Source organism: Salmo salar, chromosome ssa11 (genome assembly GCF_905237065.1).
Source record: "Salmo salar chromosome ssa11, Ssal_v3.1, whole genome shotgun sequence".
NCBI classification, from domain to species: Eukaryota; Metazoa; Chordata; class Actinopteri; order Salmoniformes; family Salmonidae; genus Salmo; species Salmo salar.
Genome location: NC_059452.1, coordinates 45564493 through 45582766, shown reverse-complemented (window position 1 = coordinate 45582766; position 18274 = coordinate 45564493). Strand labels below are relative to the sequence as shown.

The window sequence follows — 18274 nt, the reverse complement described above, 5'->3', positions numbered from 1 at the left end:
GACCCTGGGCATCTTTCTTTTGGTGTTTTTCAGAGTCAGTAGAAAGGCCTCTTTAGTGTCGTAAGTTTTCATAACTGTGACCTTAATTGCCTACCATCTGTAAGCTGTTAGTGTCTTAACGACCATTCTACAGGTGCATGTTCATTCATTGTTTATGGTTCATTGAACAAGCATGGGAAACAGTGAAGTTATTTGGATTTTTACGTTTCTTTTTTTGTTGAGTTTACATACCTGAGAGAAGCCTACCAATTTTTACCTGACATAATTGTGTCACTTGCTCTTGCTTTCCATGCCTTGTTATTTTCTAATTTTCACTATGAATGTTTTCCGATAAAACAAGGTTTTGAGACTTTGTCCCCACATAAATGTTATGTGGGCAAATTCATTCAGAGCAATAGAGTGTCCGTTTACAGGTTTACACATACACAGGTACTTGCTTATGAAATCTGGAAATCAGATTACAATATGATCATTTATATTATTAAGCTGCAAGACTATGTTATCCTGCTGAGCTAAAGCCTAGTCTTAAGGTTTCAAACAAAACCATAGTGTAGATACTGTATAGCCTATTATATAAGGTGCTGAAGACTCCTCTTCTACTGAATTCTCTCTACAACACAGCAGCCTATAAGGAGTCGAACAGTTTCCAAACAGGTTGTACAATCTTTATTGCAATTTAATTAGATTTTCAAGATACAGATAATAATGTATGTTAACACTTTATTAACATGGAATAGCTATCGTTCCATTTTAAAATGTGTCCGGTGTCCAGGTTTGTATCTGTTGCAATATGTATATAAAAGAGATGAACTGTGTGTAATAAAAAATACAGCTATCATTGTCCACGCAGCAGGAACATGAGGAAGACAGCAGTGTTCTAGAAGCGTCCACGCAGCAGGAACATGAGGAAGACAGCAGTGTTCTAGAAGCGTCCACGCAGCAGGAACATGAGGAAGACAGCAGTGTTCTAGAAGCGTCCACGCAGCAGGAACATGAGGAAGACAGCAGTGTTCTAGAAGCGTCCACGCAGCAGGAACATGAGGAAGACAGCAGTGTTCTAGAAGCGTCCACGCAGCAGGAACATGAGGAAGACAGCAGTGTTCTAGAAGCGTCCACGCAGCAGGAACATGAGGAAGACAGCAGTGTTCTAGAAGCGTCCACGTAGCAGGAACATGAGGAAGACAGCAGTGTTCTAGAAGCGTCCACGCAGCAGGAACATGAGGAAGACAGCAGTGTTCTAGAAGCGTCCACGCAGCAGGAACATGAGGAAGACAGCAGTGTTCTAGAAGCGTCCACGCAGCAGGAACATGAGGAAGACAGCAGTGTTCTAGAAGCGTCCACGCAGCAGGAACATGAGGAAGACAGCAGTGTTCTAGAAGCGTCCACGCAGCAGGAACATGAGGAAGACAGCAGCCAGGAGAATGCAGAGAGTACAGACTGTAGGAACCACGATCTCTGTTACCATCTCCATGTGGCTGGTCAACGGATCTGGAATAATCATTGAACACAATAAATTAATTAAATGTTTTTATAAAACCCTAACAGTAACCCGGCCTACACCCTAAACAGCAAACAGAGGCTCCATTTTTAAAAATAATAACACATAGATGACTACACCACTTTGCACTACTAGCAGAAATGTACTCAGCAGCAAATGGCGAATAGTCCGATAAGTGCTAAATCAACCACAACTCAAATTCAATACTTTAAATGATTTGAAAAGTATTTGGTGAATGTATTTCCTAGCCAGATCTGCTACACACCAGTCAGTCAATCAAAAGAAGAAGTAATGGAGTCCTAAGTAGGCCTACCTAAACTTCATCATGCACTGGCCAAACCTTTGGCATCCCTGCCTGTTCCTTATTGTCCTGCTGGGACTTTCTTCTAGCTGGAGGGGCAAACAAAGAAAAGTCCTGTTAGAGAATGTCTTCCCATGTAGTTTTGTTGTTCAACTATCAGTAGTTCAACTGTTTGTTGAAAAGTGCCAATTAGAGTCAGAATGTTCCTTTGTTTGCCCTGGCAGCCAGATTCAGCCCAATGTCCCTGCATGCCCAATGTCCCTGCATGCTGAAGTTGTTGGAGCTGAGTGACATACATTATGTAAAATATTTTCAAATAGTTCAAGTTTTAAAGTATGTGCATGATTTAGGTTGTAGTTTGCATTTTTGGAACTATTCTATTTTAAGTCCATTGTACTGGGGCTTACTAAATCAAGTAAATCGCAGCTCAAGTATTGGAAAGTCTTTGCCATGATGTCTTTGAGCCAGGGGTCTGGTGGTGTTGGGGTCTGGTGGTGTTGGGGTCTGTCTGTGTTGGGGTCTGGTGGAGTTGGGGTCTGGTGGTGTTGGGGTCTGTCTGTGTTGGGGTCTGGTGGTGTTGGGGTCTGTCTGTGTTGGGGTCTGGTAGTGTTGGGGTCTGGGGAGGTGGGGTCTGTCTGTGTTGGGGTCTGGGGGTGTTGGGGTCTGGGGGTGTTGGGGTCTGTCTGTGTTGGGGTCTGTCTGTGTTGGTGTCTGGTGGTGTTGGGGTCTGTCTGTGTTGGGGTCTGGTGGAGTTGGGGTCTGGTGGTGTTGGGGTCTGTCTGTGTTGGGGTCTGGTGGTGTTGGGGTCTGTCTGTGTTGGGGTCTGGTGGTGTTGGGGTCTGTCTGTGTTGGGGTCTGGTAGTGTTGGGGTCTGGGGGTGTTGGGGTCTGTCTGTGTTGGGGTCTGGTGGTGTTGGGGTCTGTCTGAGTTGGGGTCTGGTGGTGTTGGGGTCTGTCTGTGTTGGGGTCTGGTAGTGTTGGGGTCTGGGGGTGTTGGGGTCTGTCTGTGTTGGGGTCTGGGGGTGTTGGGGTCTGTCTGTGTTGGGGTCTGGGGGTGTTGGGGTCTGGTGGTGTTGGGGTCTGGTGGTGTTGGGGTCTGTCTGTGTTGGGGTCTGGTGGTGTTGGGGTCTGGTGGTGTTGGGGTCTGTCTGTGTTGGGGTCTGGTGGAGTTGGGGTCTGGTGGAGTTGGGGTCTGGTGGTGTTGGGGTCTGTCTGTGTTGGGGTCTGTCGGTGTTGGGGTCTGGTGGTGTTGGGGTCTGTCTGTGTTGGGGTCTGGTGGTGTTGGGGTCTGTCTGTGTTGGGGTCTGGTAGTGTTGGGGTCTGGTGGTGTTGAGGTCTGTCTGTGTTGGGGTCTGTCTGTGTTGGGGTCTGTCTGTGTTGGGGTCTGGTGGAGTTGGGGTCTGGTGGAGTTGGGGTCTGTCTGTGTTGGGGTCTGTCTGTGTTGGGGTCTGGGGGTGTTGGGGTCTGGGGGTGTTGGGGTCTGTCTGTGTTGGGGTCTGGGGGTGTTGGGGTCTGTCTGTGTTGGGGTCTGGGGGTGTTGGGGTCTGGTGGTGTTGGGGTCTGGTGGTGTTGGGGTCTGTCTGTGTTGGAGTCTGTCTGTGTTGGGGTCTGGTGGTGTTGGGGTCTGGTGGTGTTGGGGTCTGGTGGAGTTGGGGTCTGGTGGAGTTGGGGTCTGGTGGAGTTGGGGTCTGGTGGAGTTGGGGTCTGTCTGTGTTGGGGTCTGGTGGTGTTGGGGTCTGGTAGTGTTGGGGTCTGGTGGTGTTGAGGTCTGTCTGTGTTGGGGTCTGGTGGTGTTGGGGTCTGTCTGTGTTGGGGTCTGGTGGAGTTGGGGTCTGGTGGAGTTGGGGTCTGGTGGTGTTGGGGTCTGTCTGTGTTGGGGTCTGGGGGTGTTGGGGTCTGTCTGTGTTGGGGTCTGGGGGTGTTGGGGTCTGTCTGTGTTGGGGTCTGGGGGTGTTGGAGTCTGTCTGTGTTGGGGTCTGGTGGTGTTGGGGTCTGGTGGTGTTGGGGTCTGTCTGTGTTGGGGACTGAGGGCGTTGGGGTTTGGTGGTGTTGGGGTCTGTCTGTGTTGGGGTCTGTCTGTGTTGGGGTCTGGTGGTGTTGGGGTCTGTCTGGAGTTGGGGTCTGTCTGTGTTGGGGTCTGGTGGTGTTGGGGTCTGTCTGTGTTGGGGTCTGGTGGTGTTGGGGTCTGGTGGTGTTGGGGTCTGGTGGCGTTGGGGTCTGGTGGTGTTGGGGTCTGGTGGTGTTGGGGTCTGGTGGTGTTGGGGTCAGTCTGTGTTGGGGTCTGGTGGTGTTGGGGTCTGTCTGTATTGGGGTCTGGTGGTGTTGGGGTCTGTCTGTGTTGGGGTCTGTCTGTGTTGGGGTCTGGGGGTGTTGGGGTCTGGGGGTGTTGGGGTCTGGGGGTGTTGGGGTCTGGTGGTGTTGGGGTCTGGTGGTGTTGGGGTCTGTCTGTGTTGGGGTCTGGTGGTGTTGGGGTCTGGTGGTGTTGGGGTCTGGTGGAGTTGGGGTCTGGTGGAGTTGGGGTCTGGTGGAGTTGGGGTCTGGTGGTGTTGGGGTCTGGTAGTGTTGGGGTCTGGTGGTGTTGAGGTCTGTCTGTGTTGGGGTCTGGTGGTGTTGGGGTCTGTCTGTGTTGGGGTCTGGTGGAGTTGGGGTCTGGTGGAGTTGGGGTCTGGTGGTGTTGGGGTCTGTCTGTGTTGGGGTCTGGGGGTGTTGGGGTCTGGGGGTGTTGGGGTCTGTCTGTGTTGGGGTCTGGGGGTGTTGGGGTCTGTCTGTGTTGGGGTCTGTCTGTGTTGGGGTCTGGGGGTGTTGGGGTCTGGTGGTGTTGGGGTCTGTCTGTGTTGGAGTCTGTCTGTGTTGGGGTCTGGTGGTGTTGGGGTCTGGTGGTGTTGGGGTCTGTCTGTGTTGGGGACTGAGGGCGTTGGGGTTTGGTGGTGTTGGGGTCTGTCTGTGTTGGGGTCTGGTGGTGTTGGGGTCTGGTGGAGTTGGGGTCTGTCTGTGTTGGGGTCTGGTGGTGTTGGGGTCTGTCTGTGTTGGGGTCTGGTGGTGTTGGGGTCTGGGGGTGTTGGGGTCTGGTGGCGTTGGGGTCTGTCTGTGTTGGGGTCTGGTGGAGTTGGGGTCTGGTGGTGTTGGGGTCAGTCTGTGTTGGGGTCTGGTGGTGTTGGGGTCTGTCTGTATTGGGGTCTGGTGGTGTTGGGGTCTGTCTGTGTTGGGGTCTGTCTGTGTTGGGGTCTGGGGGTGTTGGGGTCTGGGGGTGTTGGGGTCTGGGGGTGTTGGGGTCTGTCTGTGTTGGGGTCTGTCTGTGTTGGGGTCTGTCTGTGTTGGGGTCTGGGGGTGTTGGGGTCTGGTGGTGTTGGGGTCTGTCTGTGTTGGAGTCTGTCTGTGTTGGGGTCTGGTGGTGTTGGGGTCTGGTGGTGTTGGGGTCTGTCTGTGTTGGGGACTGAGGGCGTTGGGGTTTGGGGGTGTTGGGGTCTGTCTGTGTTGGGGTCTGGTGGTGTTGGGGTCTGGTGGAGTTGGGGTCTGTCTGTGTTGGGGTCTGGTGGTGTTGGGGTCTGTCTGTGTTGGGGTCTGGTGGTGTTGGGGTCTGGGGGTGTTGGGGTCTGGTGGCGTTGGGGTCTGTCTGTGTTGGGGTCTGGTGGTGTTGGGGTCTGGTGGTGTTGGGGTCAGTCTGTGTTGGGGTCTGGTGGTGTTGGGGTCTGTCTGTATTGGGGTCTGGTGGTGTTGGGGTCTGTCTGTGTTGGGGTCTGTCTGTGTTGGGGTCTGGGGGTGTTGGGGTCTGGGGGTGTTGGGGTCTGGGGGTGTTGGGGTCTGGGGGTGTTGGGGTCTGTCTGTGTTGGGGTCTGTCTGTGTTGGGGTGTAGTGTAGTCTTCTGTACTGACCTGCAGCTAGCAGCTGGTTACTGGAGGAGCACGTCTCTGTTGCTTTCCTTTTCCAGCTCTCCACCTGTAGAGAGACCATCAAAATACATGTATTAATTAACCAACTAACCAATCAACCAATCAATCAATATGTATTAATACAATCAATTAAAAAGAAGTCTGTCACAAAACAGCACAGTGGAAAACTTTGTAGAAACTTAAACTGTTCTGAACCAAATAGAATAGGCCTATATCAGGTGTGTACAAAGTGTCTGTGACTGACTGACTGTACCTCTCTCTGGTTGGGGAATCCATTGGAGCTGATGATGCGTTTGTAGTACTGAACAGAGGCTTTTGGGTAACGTGGTTTATTCTTGTTGAGGAAGTCCACGTAGAACAGGCCAAACCTCTCAGAGAAGCCTTCGTCCCACTCAAACTTGTCCAGCAGTGACCAGGCTGTGTAACCCTTCACGTTCACTCCGTCCTTAAGGGCTGTCATGTGGAGAAAAGACCAACAGAGGGTGCTATAGGAATTAATTTGCCCAGTATCAATAGAGTAGACAGTGAAACTTCAAACACACTCAAAACACCTGTTTTGTCCTAAAATTATACCAGTTCACTAAAACAATTACTTGTTATAAAGAAAAACGAATGTTTTACTAAACCTCTATAATATTAGATTATTTTCTCTACTAAACCTTTCTTCAAGGTAATATTAAGAGGATGTTATTTCTTCTGATAGGTCCCTCACCCTTGAGCATCTCATTGATGTAATCTTTGAAGTATTGCATCCTCCAATCATCACACAGGTCTGTGCACCTCTGCACCTTCTCTGACACCCCATTCTCTGTCACGTAGATCATGGGGTTCCCATACTGGGTCTAGTGGAGAGACAGGGTGGGGAGGAGACAGGGAGACAGGGTGGGGAGGAGACAGGGTGGGGAGGAGACAGGGTGGGGAGGAGACAGGGAGACAGGGTGGGGAGGAGACAGGGTAGGGAGGAGACAGGGAGACAGGGTCGGGAGGAGACAGGGAGACAGGGTGGGGAGGAGACAGGGAGGCAGGGTGGGGAGGAGACAGGGAGACAGGGTCGGGAGGAGACAGGGAGACAGGGTGGGGAGGAGACAGGGAGACAGGGTGGGGAGGAGACAGGGAGGCAGGGTGGGGAGGAGACAGGGGGAGGAGACAGGGGTGGGGAGGAGACAGGGAGACAGGGTGGGGAGGAGACAGGGAGACAGGGTGGGGAGGAGACAGGGTGGGGAGGAGACAGGGAGACAGGGTGGGGAGGAGACGGAGACAGGGTGGGGAAGAGACAGGGAGACAGGGTGGGGAGGAGACAGGGAGACAGGGTGGGGAGGAGACAGGGTGGGGAGGAGACAGGGAGACAGGGTCGGGAGGAGACGGAGACAGGGTCGGGGAGGAGACAGGGAGACAGGGTGGGGAGGAGACAGGGAGACAGGGTGGGGAGGAGACAGGGAGACAGGGTCGGGAGGAGACAGGGAGACAGGGAGACAGGGTGGGGAGGAGACAGGGAGACAGGGTGGGGAGGAGACAGGGAGACAGGGTGGGGAGGAGACAGGGAGACAGGGTGGGGAGGAGACAGGGAGACAGGGTGGGAGGAGACAGGGAGACAGGGTGGGGAGGAGACAGGGAGACAGGGTGGGGAGGAGACAGGGAGACAGGGTCGGGAGGAGACAGGGAGACAGGGTGGGGAGGAGACAGGGAGACAGGGAGACAGGGTCGGGAGGAGACAGGGAGACAGGGTGGTGAGGCAGGGGGGGTGGCAGAGTGGGGAGACGGGGTGGGAGACGGGGTAGGAGACGGGGTAGGAGACAGGGTGGGGAGACGGGGTAGTGAGACAAGGAGACGGGGTGTTGAGACAGGGAGACGGGGTGTGAGACAGGAAGACGGGGTGGGAGACAGGGTGGTGAGACAGGGAGACGGGGTGGGGAGACAGGGAGACGGGGTGGGGAGACAGGGAGACGGGGTGGGGAGACAGGGAGACACGGTGGAGAGGGAGTTTGTGTCAAACAAGGAAGAAGGTGTGAATGTTTCCGCAGATCGGGGTCAAATGCATAAAGTAAAATAAAGTTCAAACTCCACACTGAATCAAGCACACCTCCAAACCCACCTGGAAGTAGTGGAAAGTTGTTAACATACTGTATTTGACCAAATACATCATGTATTTAACCCAAGTCTGGCTGGTAGGACCTGACCACACTAACAGTCATGTGTATTATACCTTGACGAAGTTAAGCAGGCGTCTGAATCCCCAGGGGACAGAGTAGAGCCACTCAGAGCCGGGGTCGGGCCAGCGAGGGTCCACCAGCTCCACCAGGTCACGGTCGGTGAAGTAGCTGTTCCCGCGGCCAGACGGGTAGTTCTTTTGGGTGATATAGCGCGTGGTGAAGTGGCCAATACCCAGGAAGTCACAGGTGCCCTTGATGTAACTCTTCTCCTGGGAAGAGAAGACAGGGAGACGGGAGGTTCCTAGACCCTGCTGGGCACTCTTCCTACCTGGAGACCAGAGAGAGAGACCAGATTACACTATGACCTTTGACCTCTAACCCTTAACCCTGACATTGGGAGGAGAAGACAGGGAGGCAAGAGCTACCCAGACCCTGCTGGGCACTCATCTTGTCTGTGTGGAAAGAGACATCAGGTGTGACAGTGACACGTATACATTTCTATGTCCTGTTAAATATAGGCAGGGGTTTTGGACACTGGCCAGCCAGGCAAGTACACGCAGAAAAAAAATCTAGAACCTAAAATGGTTCTTTGGCTGTCCCCATGTGAGACCTCTTTGAAGAACCCTTTTGGGTTCCATGTAAAACCCTTTCCACAGAGGGTTCTACATGGAACACAAAAGAGTTCTACTTGGAACCAAAAAGGGTTCTCCTATGGGGACAGCTGAAGAACCCTTTTGGAGTGTAAGCCACCATTGTTTTTCTATCCCGGGTCTATAATCTGTGCCATTCAATATTTCAAAAGACGGTGGGCTAATTGGGTCCATTTTCTACTAGCCTGGTCTGAACAATACTAGCCTCAGCCGAGCGGGCAAGCTTCATTTAAACCCTGTGGGTTGTTTGTGGAAATGGAACACCTAGCTGTGACAATACAGGACTTACCTATGTAGTCTTTCATGACCTGAGGGTAGTCCCCGTTGAAGATGGGTGTAGCGAACCAGCCCATGTAGAACTGGACATATCTCTCTGCTGCCTCGATGTCTCTCTGGTTGGTGATGTCCACTGGCTCCCCCCAGTCTGCCAACAACGAGATCCCAACCAAGCCTTTCTGTTTGCTTCTCCATTGAGTGTCATAGGTGTGCCAAACCTTAGCATGTGCCTGTTCAAATGATATATTATTCTGTATCAGGGGACAGACAGTACACTAGGCCTATATATTGGAATTAGATTACTGACAATATTAAATATAATTATATTATAAACAATTAGTGATTACCTTGATAATGTGGTGGGCAGCTTTGTAGGCCCCAGTGCCCCTCAGCTTCAGTCCAGGTGCATGTTCTCCAGTTTCATAGCCCTCCACAGCACTAGACTACAAACACAGTTTCATAGTCCTCCACAGCACTAGACTACAAACACAGTCTCATAGTCCTCCCCAGCACTAGCCTACTGTCTCATAGTTCTCCCCAGCACTAGACTACAAACAGTCTCATAGTCCTCCCCAGCACTAGACTACAAACACAGTCTCATAGTCCTCCCCAACACTAGACTACAAACACAGTCTCATAGTCCTCCCCAGCACTAGACTACAAACACAGTCTCATAGTCCTCCCCAGCACTAGACTACAAACACAGTCTCATAGTCCTCCCCAGCACTAGACTACAAACACAGTCTCATAGTCCTCCCCAGCACTAGACTACAAACACAGTCTCATAGTCCTCCCCAGCACTAGACTACAAACACAGTCTCATAGTCCTCCCCAGCACTAGACTACAAACACAGTCTCATAGTCCTCCACATCATTAGACTACAGTCTCATAGTCCTCCCCAGCACTAGACTATAAACACAGTCTCATAGTCCTCCCCAGCACTAGACCACAGTCTCATAGTCCTCCCCAGCACTAGACTACAGTCTCATAGTCCTCCCCAGCACTAGACTACAGTCTCATAGTCCTCCCCAGCACTAGACTACAGTCTCATAGTCCTCCACAGCACTAGACTATAAACAGTCTCATAGTCCTCCCCAGCACTAGACTATAAACAGTCTCATAGTCCTCCCCAGCACTAGACTATAAACAGTCTCATAGTCCTCCCCAGCACTAGACTATAAACAGTCTCATAGTCCTCCCCAACACTAGACTACAAACAGTCTCATAGTCCTCCCCAGCACTAGACTATAAACACAGTCTCATAGTCCTCCCCAGCACTAGAACACAGTCTCATAGTCCTCCCCAGCACTAGACTACAGTCTCATAGTCCTCCCCATCACTAGACTACAAACACAGTCTCATAGTCCTCCCCAGCACTAGACTACAGTCTCATAGTCCTCCCCAGTACTAGACTATAAACAGTCTCATAGTCCTCCCCAGCACTAGACTACAGTCTCATAGTCCTCCCCAGCACTAGACTACAGTCTCATAGTCCTCCCCAGCATTAGACTACAGTCTCATAGTCCTCCCCAGCACTAGACTACAAACACAGTCTCATAGTCCTCCACAGCACTAGACTACAGTCTCATAGTCCTCCCCAGCACTAGACTATAAACAGTCTCATAGTCCTCCCCAACACTAGACTACAAACAGTCTCATAGTCCTCCCCAGCACTAGACTATAAACACAGTCTCATAGTCCTCCCCAGCACTAGAACACAGTCTCATAGTCCTCCCCAGCACTAGACTACAGTCTCATAGTCCTCCCCATCACTAGACTACAAACACAGTCTCATAGTCCTCCCCAGCACTAGACTACAGTCTCATAGTCCTCCCCAGCACTAGACCACAGTCTCATAGTCCTCCCCAGCACTAGACCACAGTCTCATAGTCCTCCCCAGCACTAGACCACAGTCTTATAGTCCTCCCCATCACTAGACTACAGTCTCATAGTCCTCCCCAGCACTAGACTACAGTCTCATAGTCCTCTCCAGCACTAGACTACAGTCTCATAGTCCTCCCCAACACTAGACTATAAACAGTCTCATAGTCCTCCCCAGCCCTAGACCACAGTCTCATAGTCCTCCCCAGCACTAGACTACAGTCTCATAGTCCTCCCCAGCACTAGACTATAAACAGTTTCATAGTCCTCCCAGCCCTAGACTACAGTCTCATAGTCCTCCCCAGCACTAGACTATAAACAGTCTCATAGTCCTCCCCAGCCCTAGACTACAGTCTCATAGTCCTCACTATCACTAGACTACAGTCTCATAGTCCTCCACAGCACTAGACTATAAACACAGTCTCATAGTCCTCCACAGTAATAGACTACAAACACAGATATAGCACACCACATTACTGTACACTAAGACTATAATGTATTAAGTATAATGTATTATGTATTATGGATAATGTATTATGTATAATGTGTTATGGATAATGTATTTTGGATAATGTATTGTCTTACCCATGGGTTGTTGAAGGTGATCCAGTATTTGACTCTGTCACCAAACCGCTCAAAGCATAAGTTGGCAAAGTCGTTGAAATAGTTCACCATGCTGACGTTCTGCCATCCACCGTACTTCTCCTGTAAGACCTGGGTGGTAACAGGGAAGGAAGGTTACTATAGGTCACTTAAGACCTGGGTGGTAACAGGGAAGGAAGGTTACTATAGGTCACTTAAGACCTGGGTGGTAACAGGGAAGGAAAGTTACTATAGGTCACACAAGACGTGGGTGGTAACAGGGAATAGAGGTTACTATAGGTCACACCAGACCTGGGTGGTAACAGGGAAGACAGGTTACTATAGGTCACACCAGACCTGGGTGGTAACAGGGAAGAGGTTACTATAGGTCACACCAGACCTGGGTGGTAACAGGGAAGACAGGTTACTATAGGTCACACCAGACCTGGGTGGTAACAGGGAAGAGATGTTACTATAGGTCACACCAGACCTGGGTGGTAACAGGGTAGAGAGGTTACTATAGGTCACACCAGACCTGGGTTGTAACAGGGAAGAGAGGTTACTATAGGTCACACCAGACCTGGGTGGTAACAGGGTAGAGAGGTTACTATAGGTCACACAATACCTGGGTGGTAACAGGGAAGAGAGGTTACTATAGGTCACACCAGACCTGGGTGGTAACAGGGAAGGAAGGTTACTATAGGTCACACAAGACCTGGGTGGTAACAGGGAAGAGAGGTTACTATAGGTCACACCAGACCTGGGTGGTAACAGGGAAGAGCGGTTACTATAGGTCACACCAGACCTGGGTGGTAACAGGGAAGAGAGGTTACTATAGGTCACACCAGACCTGGGTGGTAACAGGGAAGAGAGGTTACTATAGGTCACACAAGACCTGGGTGGTAACAGGGAAGAGAGATTACTATAGGTCACACCAGACCTGGGTGGTAACAGGGTAGAGAGGTTACTATAGGTAGAACAAGACCTGGGTGGTAACAGGGAAGAGAGGTTACTATAGGTCACACCAGACCTGGGTGGTAACAGGGTAGAGAGGTTACTATAGGTAGAACAAGACCTGGGTGGTAACAGGGAAGAGAGGTTACTATAGGTCACACCAGACCTGGGTGGTAACAGGGAAGAGAGGTTACTATAGGTCACACCAGACCTGGGTGGTAACAGGGAAGAGAGGTTACTATAGGTCACACCAGACCTGGGTGGTAACAGGGAAGAGAGGTTACTATAGGTCACACCAGACCTGGGTGGTAACAGGGAAGAGAGGTTACTATAGGTCACTCCAGACCTGTGTGGTAACAGAGAAGAGAGGTTACTATAGGTCACTCCAGACCTGGGTGGTAACAGGGAAGAGAGTTTACTATAGGTCACAACATGTGATGGATAGGGAATGTGTTGTAGTAGACTAGTCATCTGGGATCATCATAACAGGAAACATCCCTCCACTGTCTTCTTTCTATAAAGCCACTGATACAAATGCAGTACAGTTCAGGTCTACATTCATTTGGGATTGATATGGAGTTAGATTACTGACAACATTATTTCAACCTAGATTCTGTAAATATATTGATAAATAAAAGGTGTCATGTTTTGCATTGAACAGTGTAGCGGTAGCTTTGTATGTGCTAGCTCGGCAAGCTAATAGTCAGTCAGTACCGTCAGTCAGTACCCAGTTAGTCAGTCAGTACCCAGTTAGTCAGTACCCAATCAGTCAGTACCCAGTCAGTCAGTCAGTACCCAGTCAGTCAGTCAGTACCCAGTTAGTCAGTACCCAGTCAGTCAGTCAGTACCCAGTCAGTCAGTCAGTACCCAGTTAGTCAGTACCCAGTCAGTCAGTACCCAGTTAGTCTGTACCCAGTCAGTCAATCAGTACCCAGTTAGTCAGTACCCAGTCAGTCAGTACCCAGTCAGTACCCAGTCAGTCAGTCAGTACCCAGTCAGTCAGTCAGTACCCAGTTAGTCAGTACCCAGTCAGTCAGTACCCAGTTAGTCTGTACCCAGTCAGTCAGTACCCAGTCAGTCAGTACCCAGTTAGTCTGTACCCAGTCAGTCAATCAGTACCCAGTTAGTCTGTACCCAGTCAGTCAATCAGTACCCAGTTAGTCAGTACCCACCTGTGGCAGATCCCAGTGGTACAGGGTGACTATTGGTGTGATGTTATTGTCCAGGAGCATGTTGATCAGGTCATCATAGTATTTAATTCCCTTCTCATTGATGTGATCAGCTGGAGAAGAAACATTACCATTAGCTATAACATTCACGAAAACGTATAGGGCCTGTTTCCCGGACACAGATTATTAAGCTTTGTCCTGGACTTAAAGGTATGTTCAGTGGATAATCTGGAGTATAAAGTATGTTCAGTGGAGAATCTGGAGTATAAAGTATGTTCAGTGGAGAATCTGGTCTATGAAGTATGTTCAGTGGAGAATCTGGTCTATGAAGTATGTTCAGTGGAGAATCTGGTCTATGAAGTATGTTCAGTGGAAAATCTGGTCTATGAAGTATGCTCAGTGGAGAATCTGGTCTATGAAGTATGTTCAGTGGAGAATCTGGTCTATGAAGTATGCTCAGTGGAAAATCTGGTCTATGAAGTATGTTCAGTGGAGAATCTGGTCTATGAAGTATGTTCAGTGGAGAATCTGGTCTATGAAGTATGTTCAGTGGAGAATCTGGTCTATGAAGTATGTTCAGTGGAGAATCTGGTCTATGAAGTATGCTCAGTGGAGAATCTGGTCTATGAAGTATGGAGCATTTACCTTTGATTCCGTTGGGAAATATCCTTGGCCAGGAGATGGAGAAACGATAGTGGTTAAACTTCATGTCCTTCATCAAGGTGATGTCATCCTAGAAGATATTGACGATTTCATGTCAAGGGTGTCAATTGAGACGGAGCCATATGGTTCAAATCTCAAATGGCTCCCTATTCACTTTGCAGTGCACTACTTCTGACTACATGGGGATAATGTGTCTACTGTCTATTCAGTCTATTCACCTTGAATTTGTAGTATCCTTCGCAGGAGTGGTCTGCGGTGTCGTTGAGGAAGATCTTTCCCTTCTTGTGGGCGAACACGTCCCAGATGCTCATCCCCTTGCCATCCTTGTCCCAGGCTCCTTCTGTCTGGTACGCAGAGCCCCCAGCCCCCCAGGAAAACCCTTCAGAGAGATATAAAGGTTAGCAAGAACTCTTCATTCCTGGGCCTCCCGGGTGGCGCAGTGGTCTAAGGCACTGCATCGCAGTGCTAGCTTTGCCACTAGAGATTCTGGGTCCAAGTCCAGGCTCTGTCACAGCCGATCTCGACCGGGAGGCCCATGGGGCGGCGCACAGTTGGCCCAACGTCGTCCGGGTGAGGGAGGGTTTGGCCGGCAGGGATATCCTTGTCTCATCGCGCACTAGCGACTCCTGTGGCGGGCCGAGTGCAGTGCACGCTGACCAGTTCGCCAGGTGTATGGTGTTTCCTCCAACACATTGGTGCGGTTGGCTTCCGGGTTGGATGGGCATTGTGTCAAGAAGCAGTGTGGCTTGGCTTGGTTGGGTTGTGTTTTGGAGGACGCATGGCTCTCGACCTTCGCCTCTCCCGAGTCCGTACGGGAGTTGCAGCGATGAGACAAGACTGTAAGTACCAATTGGAAACCACAAAATTGGAGATAAAAAAATGGGTAAAAAAAAAAAGAACTCTTCATTCATGGGAGAAAATATGTTACAATTTCTCTCTCTCTTTCGTTTCTATTTTCTGTAATAGCTATAAAATCTTGATTTCTGTGATAAAATGTAGGCCTCTCTCTCTCTCGTCCTCTCTTGTGCTCTTTCTCATCTATTATATTTTTATAACTATGTTTTGCTGTTAGTAATAGACCTTTTTAACATGATTCAGTCACTTCTGCATTTCTCCCTGTACGGTAGCCTACCAGTTGGGAAAGTGCCATAGTAGAATGATCCGCGTTCATTCTTGGTCCAGTCGAAGTCTTCGCTGGCTGACACACACAGCACCAGCACAAGCACATAGTGCAGCTTCAGCATCCGCTGTAGTGACATGGTGTTGATCTCTCACAGGTGTCTGGCTCACTGTCTCCGGTCACAACTGCACATAGAAGGAAGAATCATACAGCATTTTATAAACGCTTAAGAGTTACTATGGACACTCGTAGTCAGTGTCATAACACTGTACTTTCATAGAAAGTGTTATGCCTTATTCTTTAACTTTAATGCCAATGAGGTTAAACTGATCTCAGATCATACATAAACACTCATCTAATATATAAAAAAATGTTTTACTTCTGTGTAATTAACACCTTTTACTTTAATGCCAATGAGTAAAAACTGATCTCAGATCATACATAAACACTCATCTCAGGGATAAAATTACTTCTTTGTAATTAACACCTTTTACTTTAATGCCACTGAGGTTAAACTGATCTCAGATCATACATAAACACTCATCTCAGGGATAAAATTACTTCTGTGTAATTAACACCATTGTCTTAATATGATGCAGAGCTCAAACTGCAGATAGTTTATCTCAAGACAATTCTACCGCTCTGAGTTGATACAAACAATATGCTAATATATTTTCATATAATACTGATAGAAATGACACAAATAAAACCCTTTCAGCTCTATTATCAAATGAAGACTCAACAGAGACTTACACAGAGGTGATAGATATCCAACGTATGTGGATCAAAGCATCCTAATTAACTCACACTGGAAAACATCTTTAAAGAATGGACTGAACTCAGAAAAAAGCAATAGTCCATTGAAAACGATGACACCATATCATTCTCAGGCCCAAATTAAGATTAAAGGAATGATCTAGTCTCATTTCAACCAGCCATAAGATACACTGACGCAAAACGCAATTAAAGACAGGAAGTACGTCAGCTTGTCTAACACAGTCAGTATCAGCGACATGTCAAACTGATCCCGTCCGGCAGAGGTACCTAGGTCTAGTAACTGATCATCAAAATCCTTCAGTGTCTAATTTAGAAAAGTGAGTGAAAATGTTTAAGAATATAGAACAAAAAAATCTAGCTAGCTATCTCTCTCCCTGTCACTTTCCTTCTGTCCCTGCTGTCTTTCCTCACCAGTCCTCTAACTCTTCCCAGAACCACACATAGCTACATGCCTACCTGTTTAAAGGTCCTGCATTTGTCCCCACTGGAAACAGTTCCAAAATGCAAGAAAGGTCCCCAAGTTTCTGGACCTAATTCATTCTCACAAATCCTCAGGGGTAGAGGTTACAGCACCCGATGTCACAAAAGCGCGCCGCGAAACGTCCAGTAAGTTTTACCTCTATTCAGGGGCCCCATTGGGCGAGCAGACAGGACCCAAATACCGCCCCCCCATTCAAAGTCGATGAAGTGTGAGCGTAATTTGCTGGGGCAAACAGATCTTTTGGAAATGGGCTTTTTTTTTTACACTGTAAGCAAAGTGAATGTCAGACAGTGTGACCTATACACATGCAGCTCAGCCTCAGAGAGTTTTACTATAGGCTCCTACCAATGGGACTATGTCTACAATTAGATTCATTGAAATATCCATATTTTATTTCTACACTCTTAGAAAAAAAGGTGCTATCTAGAACCTAAAATAGCTGGAGAACCCTAGGAGAACCCTTTAAAGAACCCTTTTTGGTTCCAGATAGAACCTTTTTGAGTTCCATGTAAAACCCTTTAAACATGGAACCTAAAAGAGTTCTACCTGGAACCAAAAAGAGTTCTACTTGGAACCAAAACGGGTTCTATCTGGAACCAAAAAGGGTTCTTCTAAGGGGACAGCTGAAGAACCCTTTAAGAACCATTTTGTCTAAGAGTGTATATAGGAATGTTATATGTAAATTATGTTAGATTTACAGCTGAAGTCAGAAGTTTACATACACTTAGGTTGGAGTCATTAAAACTCATTTTTCAACCACTCCACACATTTCTTGTTAACAAACTATAGTTTTGGCAAGTCGGTTAGGACATCTACATTGTGCATGACACAAGTAATTATTCCAACAATTGTTTACAGACAGATTATTTCACTTATAATTCACTGTATCACAATTCCAGTGGGTCAGAAGTTTACATACACTAAGTTGACTGTGCCTTTAAACAGCTTGGAAAATTCCAGAAAATGACGTCATGGCTTTAGAAGCTTCTGATAGGCTAATTGACATCATTTGAGTCAATTGGAGGTGTACCTGTGGATGTATTTCAAGGCCTACCTTCAAACTCACTGCGTCTTTGCTTGACATCATGGGAAAATCAAAAGAAATCAGCCAAGTATTTGCTGCAGGAGGGACTGGTACACTTCACAAAATAGATGGCATCATGAGATAGGAAAATTATGTGGATATATTGAAGCAACATCTCAAGACATCAGTCAGGAAGTTAAAGCTTGGTCGCAAATGGGTCTTCCAAATGGACAATGACCCCACGCATACTTCCAAATTGTGGTAAAATGGCTTAAGGACAACAAAGTCAAGGTATTGGAGTTTCCATCACAAAGCCCTGACCTCAAGCCTATAGAAAATTTGTGGGCAGAACTGAAAAAGTGTGTGTGAGCAAGGAGGCCTACAAACCTGACTCAGTTACACCAGCTCTGTCAGGAGGAATGGGACAAAATTCACCCAACTTATTGTGGGAAGCTTGTGCAAGGCTTTCCAAAACGTTTGACCCAAGTTAAACAATTTAAAGGCAATGCTACTAAACTTCTGACCCACTGGGAATGTGATGAAAGAAATAAAAGCTGAAAAATATCATTCTCTCTACTATTATTCTGACATTTCACATTCTTAAAATAAAGTGGTGATCCTAACTGACCTAAGACAGGGAATTTTTAATATAATTAAATGTCAGGAATTGTGAAAAACTGAGTTTAAATGTATTTGGCTAAGGTGTATGTAAACTTCCGACTTCAACTGTAACTCTGAAATGTGATGGTAATATAAGCTTTTCATATGGATTACATGATAAAAGACAGACAAACCTTTTTTAAACCTGGTTACACCGAATGAATATAATTGAAGTGTAGTATAAATATTAATGACTGA

General features: G+C 48.2%; 1 protein-coding gene across 3 annotated transcripts; it reads right to left on the bottom strand.

Moving 5' to 3' along the window:
* Positions 1-643: 643 nt before the first annotated feature.
* Positions 644-16549, bottom strand: LOC106562706 (lactase-like protein). 3 transcript variants are annotated; one of them, XM_045689661.1, is made up of 14 exons: positions 16368-16531; positions 15147-15319; positions 14233-14393; positions 13997-14084; positions 13355-13464; positions 11232-11360; positions 9112-9207; positions 8778-8994; positions 7892-8166; positions 6401-6530; positions 5942-6141; positions 5671-5734; positions 1812-1888; positions 644-1488 (listed from the first exon to the last, which is right to left on the bottom strand). In XM_045689661.1, exons 2-13 carry the CDS (start codon positions 15271-15273, stop codon positions 1812-1814), a joined length of 1674 nt encoding a protein of 557 aa, XP_045545617.1. In that variant the 5' UTR covers positions 15274-15319; positions 16368-16531; the 3' UTR covers positions 644-1488. The 3 variants fall into 3 exon arrangements, with proteins under 3 accessions (XP_045545617.1, XP_045545615.1, XP_045545616.1); XM_045689659.1 differs by lacking the exon at positions 1812-1888 and having other exon boundaries at positions 16368-16549; XM_045689660.1 differs by lacking the exons at positions 1812-1888; positions 16368-16531 and adding an exon at positions 15888-16353.
* Between the last annotated feature and the right edge of the window lie 1725 nt (positions 16550-18274).